The 12,183-nt window shown below is 33.3% G+C and overlaps 1 protein-coding gene across 4 annotated transcripts in view; it reads right to left on the bottom strand.

Moving 5' to 3' along the window:
- The window catches only part of LOC143249577 (protein O-mannosyl-transferase TMTC1-like), a 119,293-nt gene that overhangs the window by 73,480 nt on the left and 33,630 nt on the right, over positions 1-12,183 (bottom strand). For 3 of the 4 annotated variants that reach the window (XM_076499681.1, XM_076499680.1, XM_076499679.1), the window contains exon 1: positions 4,141-4,734. The exons of the other annotated variant lie outside the window; for it this stretch is intronic. In XM_076499681.1, the coding sequence (XP_076355796.1) occupies positions 4,141-4,634 (494 nt within the window). In that variant the 5' untranslated portion in view covers positions 4,635-4,734. Of the gene's footprint in view, positions 1-4,140; positions 4,735-12,183 lie in introns of those variants that run through there. 4 annotated transcript variants of the gene reach the window in all.

Genomic DNA, 12,183 nt, shown 5'->3' on the forward strand with positions numbered 1-12,183 from the left:
TGAGTCTAAAGAGAGTTAATGAAATGGAAAGAAACTTAAAAAAGTAACACATAAAAGAATGGTTATGTAAGAAAATCTGATACATGAAAGTCAATACTGAAATATCTATAACAAACGCATCATCAAACTACATTCGCTTTTAACGAAGATTATTTATTTCTCCTTTAGTTAACACTATAAAATTAATTTTGGTTTATATATTTGCACCTAATGCTTATTAATGATAAAATTTAGACATGTTTGGATATTGGTAATTAAAATACTAGGATATAATAATGGATGTGGTGTACTTGTACAGCTTTCCCTCACGAATCTTTCAGTTGATCATGGAACTAAATATAACCGTACCAGGATCGGCATTTTACTTCTCTGACTTAACGTAAATGCGCATCTGTTACCGCATTAAGCAGTACCAAGAGTTTTGTGTAAAAAGGGTTGAAGTAGTTGTCGAATTTGTAAAAATAAGGAAACTGGTGGAGGTGCTTTAGAATTCTCATGTAGTATACCCAAGAACTTCTGACTGCTTCATGATGATGGGAGGAGGGTAATTAGATAACTTTCTTTATGGGCATGCAGACAGAGTAAATGACTGAATTTTATTCACCAGCCTTTCACAGCTTCTGTATTTTTATATGTCACAAGCGTTTTGATTGGGTGGTAATATTTATCTATCAAAAAGGATGAAACTCTCAACAATCCTTTCCAAACATTACGGAGTTGAAATGGATTACATGTTCCGATGGTTGCGAGCAACTGAGACTTCTTATACTGTATGAAAACGCTAAACCTACTGTCTGGTGCTTCGAGACGCATGTAACATTAAATCCATAAGTTTATATATTTACTAACATTAATAGAGATTCTGTAATGTCTGTAGAAATCAACGTATTTAAGAACCACAGCAAGACGATTTCTTTTTCTGGTTGTTAGTGTGGCTTTAAGAGAGTTTTTAGAACCGTTTTTATTTGTACGACGTTTAGATCGTTTGTGCGAACACTGCAAGTATACAAGGCCTATGTAAAACGTAGTCACATAACGTCTTTAAGTGTTTTCAGTAACAACCTACCATTGAACAATCAGTTGCTCTGTAGAATTTCTGATCACGTGTTGGAGCAGTATTATGTCTGCATATCACGAGTTTTGTTAGCTCGAAAATAACATGAGGAAGTGATGAGTAAAACCATATTGAGAGGTGAGTGGGTGTTTGCAAATAAATAACTAAATCTAGCCATCTTGTTGTTCACAAGATAAAAATGATATATTTTTAGCACTTGATATTTAATATTTTCTAGGATGGTACAATGTCAAAATATGCTAGAGAGCAAGATCAGTTGTTTTTAATCTTCGTGAATAGCCATCCCTACTTTATAACTGTTTATCTGAATAAAGTCTTCCAGTCAGCAGCACCCTCCGTCTTAACCGAGTAGTAGGATTGATAGACATCGTTATAATGCTCTCACAGCAGAAAATGTTGGACGAATTAAAGAGCATATTTCGGCTTGGAGTTTAAACCATCTTATCCGCAGTTCTACACGCTGACCACGATGTAACACTTGGCTACTTCACTGCTTGGATTTGCGTTTCAACTTTGATCAGTATGACCACTCGATTCTAAGAGTGTCAAGAAAGTGTGGATGTCTTTGTCATCAAAAGAAACTGTCTAAATTTGACATTTTTATCTGAAAAGTTATATTATTCTAAATACGTATATAAGTTTAAATATGTGTGATGTTCGAATTTTCATTCTAAACAGTTCAATAAGGTGCAATAAACTTGAGGGTAAATAAAACACTATCAATAAATTCATTATTAATCCAGACAAATAAGTAATAAGATTTATGATGATACAGAAAAAGTTGTTTTGGAAAATAGTTTTCTGAAGATTGAATAGAAATATGAACTGTTAGAAATTAGTAACATGAGTCTTATGGGAAGGTGTAACACTAATTGTACTTTATTGTTGTTCTGTTATTTGTATAACTAACAAAACAGTCGTATTTTACTCGGTTCATTAGGTGCGTTTGTCGCAGTGTTGAAAGTCTATTGTTGTTTTAAACCAAAACGATAGAAATAACGCGCGACACAATACGTTAGGTCATCCGTATGTAATTGTGTTTTTACGTTAGAGCTCTGAAGTACAACAGTGAAACCAACAAACAAACCTGACTGCAATAATTTGTTTTTTTGAAATGATAAACCAACGAGCCTTAAAAGAGACTATTAACTTCCTTCCACAAGTTCAATCATTCAGAAATCAGAACAGAACTCTACTGTGGAGTTCCGTTAAAAAATATACAACAGCAGAGCCCGATCATAGAAAAATACGAGACTCTAATTGTAGCTAATTTTCTTATGTATTCAAACTTGTCCATACAATTGTTTTCCAATTCATTGTGATACTTGCTGTTACATGAAAGCATACGCTAAATCTTAAATGCTTAGCTTCTCACAAACAAAGCCCACAACCAATTTTAAAAATGTAGTATTCCATAAACTTACTACAGAGTAAATTTAACCTATTACATTATCCCTTTAATACACTATAGAGTAGATTTAATCTGTTACATTATCCCTTTAATACACTATACAGTAGATTTGATCTGTTACATTATCCCTTTAATACACTATAGAGTAGATTTAATCTGTTACATTATCCCTTTAATACACTATAGAGTAGATTTAATCTGTTACATTATACCTTTAATACACTATAGAGTAAATTTAATGTTACATAATCACGTGAACTTGCTACAGAGTAAACTTAATTTACTATCTCTTGAACATATTATAGAGTAAGTTTAAGTTGTTAAGAATTCCATGAACTTAATAAAACGCTCATTCAATTTTACAAGATCTCACACTTTTAATAAAAGATAATTAAATATTTTTAAAACAACACATACATCCGTTGTTCCTAATACCTAATTCACTAATTTTTAAAACATCACATACATCCGTTGTTCTTAATACCTAATTCACTAATTTTAAAACATCACATACATCCGTTGTTCCTATTACCTAATTCACTAATTTTTTTAAAACATCACAAACATCCCTTGTTCCTAATACCTAATTCACTAATTTTTAAAACATCACATACATCCTTTGTTCCTAATACCTAATTCACTAATTTTTAAAACATCACATATATCCCTTGTTTCTAATACCTAATTCACTAATTTTTTAAAACATCACATACATCCCTTCTTCCTAATACCTAATTCACTAATTTTTAAAACATCACATACATCCGTTGTTCCTAATACCTAATTCACTAATTTTTTTAAAACATCACATACATCCCTTGTTCCTAATACCTAATACACTAATTTTTAAAACATCACATACATCCCTTGTTCCTAATACCTAATTAACTAATTTTTAAAACATCACATACATCCCTTGTTCCTAATACCTAACTCACTAATTTTCATATTCCCGATTTTTGTTTATGTAATCAGTAGTGCTTTGTTATCTATCTTCTTAGCGTCTTTTCACTTTATATATTTTTCACACAGTGTCCAATAAAAATGCGAAACTTTAAATTCTACTTGAGTTTCTCACACAATTATGTTTTGACTCTTTCCAACGTTCTCGTTCTTCGCATCTTTTTACGTGGTTTCTAAGACTAATCATTGTGTTTGGGTGTAGCGTTACTTAAAAAGAAGTTCTCTGTTTAAAGTGGTTTGTTCTTTATAATAAAGGTTATTATTCTCCCAGAACGTCCACATGCTTAAAGAGATAATGCGATGGAAATTCAAATAACTTAAAGTTACGTCACTGTTGCACTTAACCCATCAAGCTGTCTTGCTTTAATTATTTTTGATAACTAATTGTAATCTCAATAAAATACTTTAATTTCTACCAAAATCTAGGTGAAGTTAATATTTTTTCTGAACAATAACAGAGATGGATTATTTTACATAGTGCTACAATCTTAGCAATAAATTCGAAGCAATGAACTTATTTTATACAGCAGAAACATAACGTTTAGTATAAAGGCTTATAGGGCTAAAATTCGGGTTTCGATACTCGTGCTGGACATAGCACAAATAGCCTATTGTACAGTTTTGTATTTAATAGCAAATCAAACAAAAAACCTAAAAGATTAAAATGTTTATCCTGGTGAATACTTCTTACCTGAACGTGAGAACTGTCAGTGGTCTATATGACTTGTGACTTAGTGGGTCAGCCATGGATTTCCCCCAGAAGTCATTAAAAAACAGTTGAGCCAGAGACGTATGTCCTAGCACATCCGGATTTGTCGTAATAGCTACAATGTCATCATGTACAAAGTCTCCACTTAGAGAGTTTAGGTAGCACGTAACAGCCACCATCACTACCATTACATAAAGTAATAGGTCATATAAGTTAAGGGTATTTCTCCAATATTTTCTTAACTGAAAACAAGAATATGCAGCATCGATTTTCTTAGAAAGTTTTCGGAGCTTTTCCTGTAGAGGAATGCTGTATTTGCTCCGATTATTCCATCCAGTCTTTCCGCTGGCATCCCTCGCCTTCTTTACCGGTACGACATGCGTAAAAACCTCGAGCCAGTAACCGCTGCGCCCCATACTGCTACTTGTGCTGGTTGTCACGCTGCAGACACTGTAACCCACCTTACCACTCTTCATCTTTATAATAAGAAGCCGTTACTTCTAAGGTTAGCCAGAGCTTCTCAACTCACGCGTTCGGCCTGTAGTGCTTCCGTCTCTAAGACCCTCCCTTCCGTGCGAGAGTTGACACGTTCTAAAATAACCCCAGCTTTGGTGACGTACCGTTATCTGTCCAATCACTAACCCCACCTGGCAGAAGAACTTAGCAACTGCTGAGCCATAAACAAATAGTTAAGAAAATTATGATGTTTCAATGACGTACTCCAAAAGATAGAGCATGATCAAAGTTCTGTTATACGTTCTGCGCCATTCTAACTTTGAGAATTTTAATTAAAAAATATATTTTTATTTAGTTAAGAATTCATAAATTAACAACTATTATGTTTTGTATGGGTGTATTTTCTTAGAACAAAGCCGCCTCGGGCTATCTACTGAACCCACCAAAGGGAATCGAATCCCTGATTTTAGCGTTGTAAATCCGTAGACTTACCGCTGTACTGGCGGGGGGAATATGTTTTGTGAAACGATTTTCATGATAATAAAATCTTTAAACAATACAATATTAGCCTAAGACTCAACACATACTTTGTGTTTAATTTCGATTAAATTATCACGTTAATGACCTTCTTATTGATAATTATATGTTTGCTACATAATCATTAGAAAAACAACAAAAAAGATCAGTTCGTAGTTCTTTTCTGAAATTAATCCGTGCTTTAAAAGTGTTTGGTGGGTAGTCAGTCACCTAAGACAAGAGTCAGTGTCTAATAAAATCGACGTTCAAAAACCATTTTAATAATGTGAGTTTTAAAACAGTCAAGTAGTTTGTAGCTTCATCGATAAGAAATAATGCTCCTTATATAAAACAATACGATTTTATTACTTCCCAAAAACAAATTATTCTGGGAAACTGTGTTTGCATTTTCTAAAATATTCTAAATTTGGATTTATTATATGGCTTTTTAAACATATTTTACCAAATTATTTATGTATCAGTTTCTTGTAGGTCCATCACATTGTTGGTCACAGAGAGTTCTTAATAATAATATACAAGTCACACACAAGAAAACGTATCTAAACAAAAATACCACCAATATGACGGTTAACTCGCCTAATTATTTTCTGTGTATTATACGAATAATACAAGAAATCATCAACAATTTGTTTTGTTAGCACTCATAACAGATAAAAAATACAAAATTACTCAATAAGAAATACATGTACCCTACCGATAGTGAGTAGTATGGAAACAAGTCAGTAATTTAAGGGTTATCACATCTATTACATTGCCTTTTTACATTCATTATTCTCACTTTAAGAACTTACGTTATTTCAAAAGTACCCTTAACTAAGCACGTGGAATATTATAGGTCGTGAATAACAAGTAGATAACACATAGTAAACGTAGTTTCAGCATAGTCGACAGGTTAGTGTTGAAATAGCAGATGAAATGTTATTTATCAACAACTTTCTTTATTAACTGTTAAGGACATAAATGCACAAGAGATATCTGTCCTTTTCCGACCGCGGGTGTGGAATATATTTTTTAGCTTTAAAAGCTTTATGATTAGGCTGCTGGAGGACAAAAACCATCGTATTTAACCTGTTTTTGAATGATAATCTCAAGATAGTAATGAAGATGAAAAATGATGAATAGCATTTTTTAAAAATACAATTTATACTACTTTAAACTGAAACAAAATAATCAAAGAAAATGTAATAAAACGTCTCAGCTTGAAAAGACTGGATAAGTGCCAGGCTGGGTAGAATGGTGATTTTATGTATCCCATCTATCCTTCTTTTGAAAAGAACGGAACAACATTCCACAAAATACGTGGTACACTATGACGTCCGGAAGCCCATCGCCCAATGTACATCCTGTCTCGGAGGAAGTTTAAACATACTCTACCAGACCTGTGATATTCATTTCCTTTCCGCTTATCCAGTTAGTGTTTAATTGACTGGAACACTGAGTTTCCCTCTCTCTCATTGTTGTGTAATTAGTTGAACGAACCTGTTTGTGTGAGGATATATAAATAGTTGCACTTACACAACAGGAGTGAGATAAACAAACCACTGATTTTATTTATTCCTGTGATACAAAAATAAAAATATTTCTCAAGAAACCTAGACAAAATTTTCAGTGATATTAAAACTTAAAGCATGTCTAATTTATAGTGTGTACATGTGTCATGTACTAAGTTCAGAAGGTTTGGTTTGTTTTGAACTTCGCGGAAAGCTACACGAGGGCTATCTGCGCTAGCCATCCCTAATTTAGCAGTGTAAGACTAAAGGGAAGGCAGCTAGTAATCACCACCAACCGTCAACTATTGGGCTACTCTTTTACCAACGAATAGTGGGATTGACCGTCACATCATAACGCCTCCACGGTTGAAAGGACAAGCATGTTTGGTGCGATGGGGATTCGAGTCCGCTACCGTCAGATTACGAGTGAAGTGCTTTAACCACCGGGCTAGTACAGAAACTTAAGACTATAGAACCTCTAAATGACTTGTAATATTTATGAAAAACAACAGTTTATTGGTAGTTCCCAAACACCACAGTGGCACTACAGAACAAAACTTGTCTTATCATCTAACTTACAACAGTTTATTGGTAGTACCCAAACACCACAGTGGCACTACAGAACAAAACTTGTCTTATCATCTAACTTACAACAGTTTATTGGTAGTTCCCAAACACCACAGTGGCACTACAGAACAAAACTTGTCTATAACAACAGTTTATTGGTAGTTCCCAAACACCACAGTGGCACTACAGAACAAAACTTGTCTTATACAACAGTTTATTGGTAGTTCCCAAACACCACAGTGGCACTACAGAACAAAACTTGTCTTATCATCTAACTTACAACAGTTTATTGGTAGTTCCCAAACACCACAGTGGCACTACAGAACAAAACTTGTCTTATCATCTAACTTACAACAGTTTATTGGTAGTTCCCAAACACCACAGTGGCACTACAGAACAAAACTTGTCTTATCATCTAACTTACAACAGTTTATTGGTAGTTCCCAAACACCACAGTGGCACTACAGAACAAAACTTGTCTTATCATCTAACTTCATTACTTGTCACACCAAATATGCTGGTCCTTTCAGCCGTGGGAGCATTACAATGTTCTGTCAATCCCAGTTTTCCTTGGTAGAACAGCAGTCAAGATTTACGCAAAATTCCAAAAAACAACTAACTAACATTCTTAATTCAACATAGAACCACATTCAAACAATGATGACTGGACAGTAGCTTTGTTTGTTTTTTTTAATTTTGCACAAAGCTACTCGAGGGCTATCTGTACTAGCCGTCCCTAATTTAGCAGTGTAAGACTAGAGGGAAGGCAACTAGTCAACACCACTGACAGCCAACTCTTGGGCTACTCTTTTACCAACGAATAGTGGAATTGACCGTCACATTATAATGCCCCCACGGCTGAAAGGGCGAGCATGTTTGGCGCGACGGGGATGCGAACCCGCGACCCTTAGATTACGGGTCGCACGCCTTAACACGCTTGGCCATGACGGGCCCTGGACAGTGGCATTTATTATTAACTTGTTTCGCCACCTTGCGGTAATATTACCTCAGCGGTGAAATTTTATCAGAGCAAAACCTCGTTTATTAGTTATCCTGTTTGCGCTAAAAGTAAACATTACGTTAATGTTTCCTCAACATAAAAAAGCAGCTGAAAATACAATGAGATAAAAAGTTAGTTAGGAAACATATAATAATTAGAATAGAATAGCGAAAAAATATGTTAGTAATTCGTTAAGATGATTTGGTTTCAAGCTCAGACGAACAGAATTTTTTTTTCTAAGAGTCAGAAAGAAAATAAGATGATAATTATAACAAAAGTATTTTCCTTAATACCAAATAGGCTAACACAAACTTGGAGCACTTACGTACCTAAAGAACGCGTGCCAACTGGTTTTCTTATGATGGAAAAAAGTCCAGAGATGTATCTCGTAGTCGTACTGTTTTCTTAGATTTATTTATTTATTATGCTGTCTGTTTATTGTTGAAGAAAGACTATAATTTCATATCAAAGAAAAAAAGAAATATTTTCTATCCGAAAGTAAAAGTTTTAATCTATCTTGATTTTGTGAAATCACTTTTACAGAATACATATCCAAGAATCAGTTCAAATGTAGCATTGAAGAATGTCTACGCTCAAGCCTATTCGTTCTGACCACGTGAAAATACTGCCACACAGAAATGAAGCAATTAAAATTTAAATCACTTTGAATTTAATATTTTCAACTAACCAGACTATCACTCTAGCTTTCTTATGTTAAATCTCATGTATATGAAGAAACAAAAAGCGATAAATAGTGATAATTAATATTTGAATAAAAGAGAGAAAAACCAGTTACTATACTTTCAAAAGAATCTAAAATTTAAACCAAAGGATTTCTTAATTATCTCAACCGACACAAAACCTATATAGAAGCATTCCTGAGACGTATCATATAAATTCAAAAGCTAAACTAAATACTGTCTTTAAAATATCAACTGAAACTAAAAAAAACAAAAAACTACGCCAAATCATTTTTCAAACAGGTTGATTATTAAATACCAAACAAGGTTTACTATTCGCAACTACGGACGTTGGTTATTACATTCCAGTTAATGTCCGCTATTGAAAACTGATACTTTATTACATATCAAATAATTGTTTCTGTTGTCAACTACAGACCTGGATTATTACATACCAAATATATATTTTTCTTTCGGTAATCTAGAGACGTTGGTTACAGCATACCAGGTAATTGTTTTTTATTGGTAATTTCAAAAGTTGGATATTAAATAGCAGATAACGTTTTCTGTTGGTAACTTATGACTTTGATTATTACCTGACAAATAATGTTTCTATTGGTAACTACAGATGTCGATTATTACATACCATATAATGTTTCTAGTAGTAACACGAGACATTTATTATTACATAACAAATAATTGTTTCTATTGGTAACTACAGATGTCGATTATTACATACCATATAATGTTTCTAGTAGTAACACGAGACATTTATTATTACATAACAAATAATTGTTTCTATTGGTAACTACAGATGTCGATTATTACATACCAGATAATGTTTTATATTAGTAACATGACACATTTATCATTACATACCAGATAAAGTTTTATATTGGCAACTTATGACTGATTATTACGTACAAAATAGTTTGTATTGGTAACTACAGATGTCGATTATTACATACCAGATAATGTTTTATATTAGTAACATGACACATTTATCATTACATACCAGATAAAGTTTTATATTGGCAACTTATGACTGATTATTACGTACAAAATAGTTTGTATTGGTAACTACAGATGTCGATTATTACATACCAGATAATGTTTTATATTAGTAACATGACACATTTATCATTACATACCAGATAAAGTTTTATATTGGCAACTTATGACTGATTATTACGTACAAAATAGTTTGTATTGGTAACTACAGATGTCGATTGTTACATACCAGATAATGTTTTATATTAGTAACATGAGCCATTTATTATTACATACCAGATAATGTTTTATATTAGTAACATGAGCCATTTATTATTACATAACAAATAATTGTTTCTATTGGTAACTATAGACGTTTGTTATTACATACCAGATAAAGATTTCTGTTGGTAACTTGATAGGCTGTTATCAAACACTAGACAAGATTATGTTCTGAAAGACTGCACTAACAAGCCAACGTCAATAATTTTGTTTTTCTGTAACTTTCTGGTAAGCGCTAACAGTAGGCATATGCTGAAATTCCTGGCAAACTCTATAGCCACTCACAATCTCGCTGCGATATATAATCTTTGTACATGATACAATTTTGATTCTACAGTAACGATAATACTTTTCTTCTTTGTTCTACACTAATGTTGAAATCTTTGAGTGATAGTTACGAAAACAGACTTTGTCTTGGATCATATTTCATTTTAATAGCGAAAAGCTACATAACCTGAGATAGTGTAGATTATTCAAATATGAGCTTACAGTTTCTGGTGATATAATGTAAGATGATAACTCATTTCATACCCTGCAAGGGTCTTGACATGGGGCTATTAGGATGACAAAGGACTTAGACTCTCCTATGCATCACCTTTATGTTGACTGGTATAGCAGCAGAAACACTTTGAGTTGTTCAAGTCTTTCTTGACGATGTCAATCTTAGTGAATTAACAGAGAACGTAAATCCAGGCTGAAACACATTACCGGTCTCATTTTGAAGGAGTCTGTGACGTGGTTGATAGAGGGCTCACACGACAGAGCTGCGTGTACGTACTAAAAGCACAAGCAGTTGGTATGATCTAACTTTTAGTTCCGTAAATTTGATACACCTTAAAAGACACTGATACTGAAAGCAAAGTTTGAGTTTACGTAGCTTTCGAACCTTCTTACTGATTTTGTAAATTATCTGTAGAAAAATATTGAGTTATTCTTACTTCAAAGAAAATAAGCAATGTGAAAAGTGAAAATAAGCACACTATAAAGTGTTACTTGAGCCTAACCTCCGTGAGTGTTTCTTGATGTCACTTATCAAAACTTAGTCGGCGTTCAAGGAAGAAAGCCTACCCATTTGTAAACAAATACAATGACTATAGTCACAGACATAATCCATTTGTCCCATGGAGATTCGTCGTTGTTGTTGTATGAGCCAAGTTAGCCTTCAAATTAGCGTTTCAAGTTCCTGTCTCTAACCATGTAGTGAAAATGTTCTATTCTTATCTTCAATTTTTTTTTGAAAGAGAGAAAGACAGAAGCGTTTTGTCATCATGTCACATACCAGGGAAATATAAATATACAGGCATGATCTCGTCCATCGTGTTTTGGCTTTACACGTTTCCATTGAAACACGCACAATCTAACTTTGGATTTGAAAATCCGCCAGCAAGCAGGTTTATTACTTTGTTATTATACATCATTTATTATATTAAAGTATACTGAGCTCATTTAAAAAGTTTTACTATCGACTGTTACATATTATAATTCAACTCGGACGAGGATCCGATTTATTATGCTACGTTTACAATGTTAAATAGCCAGAAATTTGAATTTAGAAGTTAATTGAATTTTGAAATGTGTATTAAATTTATGACATTTGTCAACAAGATTGATAAACTCAAATTTCTTTCTTAACACAAATAAATGTTAATAAACAAATAATAATACAATTAATAATAACAGTCATTACAAATAGTTATAACAAATAATGAGTCATATACAAAAGTTTTACAAACTAACAATCAAAACTGAGTCTTGAAACTTTGTAGAATGGACGGCAACTGCCTGTTGTGGAGACATAAGAGTAGAGGACGACGTTTCGAAAGTCTTCCGCCTTTCGTCTTCAGATCTGAATACTCTGCCTAAATAATCTGTTAAAGAATACTGAGCCTTGTAGCTGGTCTGGAACTGAATGTTTTATAGACGGTTCATATAGAGCGAATTAAATCTATGTTAATACACAGGCACAGTTCATTCGACAAGAAGCTAGCTAGCTTTATTCTTGGCTGACCCCACGCTGTTTACA

The sequence above is a fragment of the Tachypleus tridentatus genome, chromosome 4 (genome assembly GCF_004210375.1).
Source record: "Tachypleus tridentatus isolate NWPU-2018 chromosome 4, ASM421037v1, whole genome shotgun sequence".
NCBI lineage: Eukaryota > Metazoa > Arthropoda > Merostomata > Xiphosura > Limulidae > Tachypleus > Tachypleus tridentatus.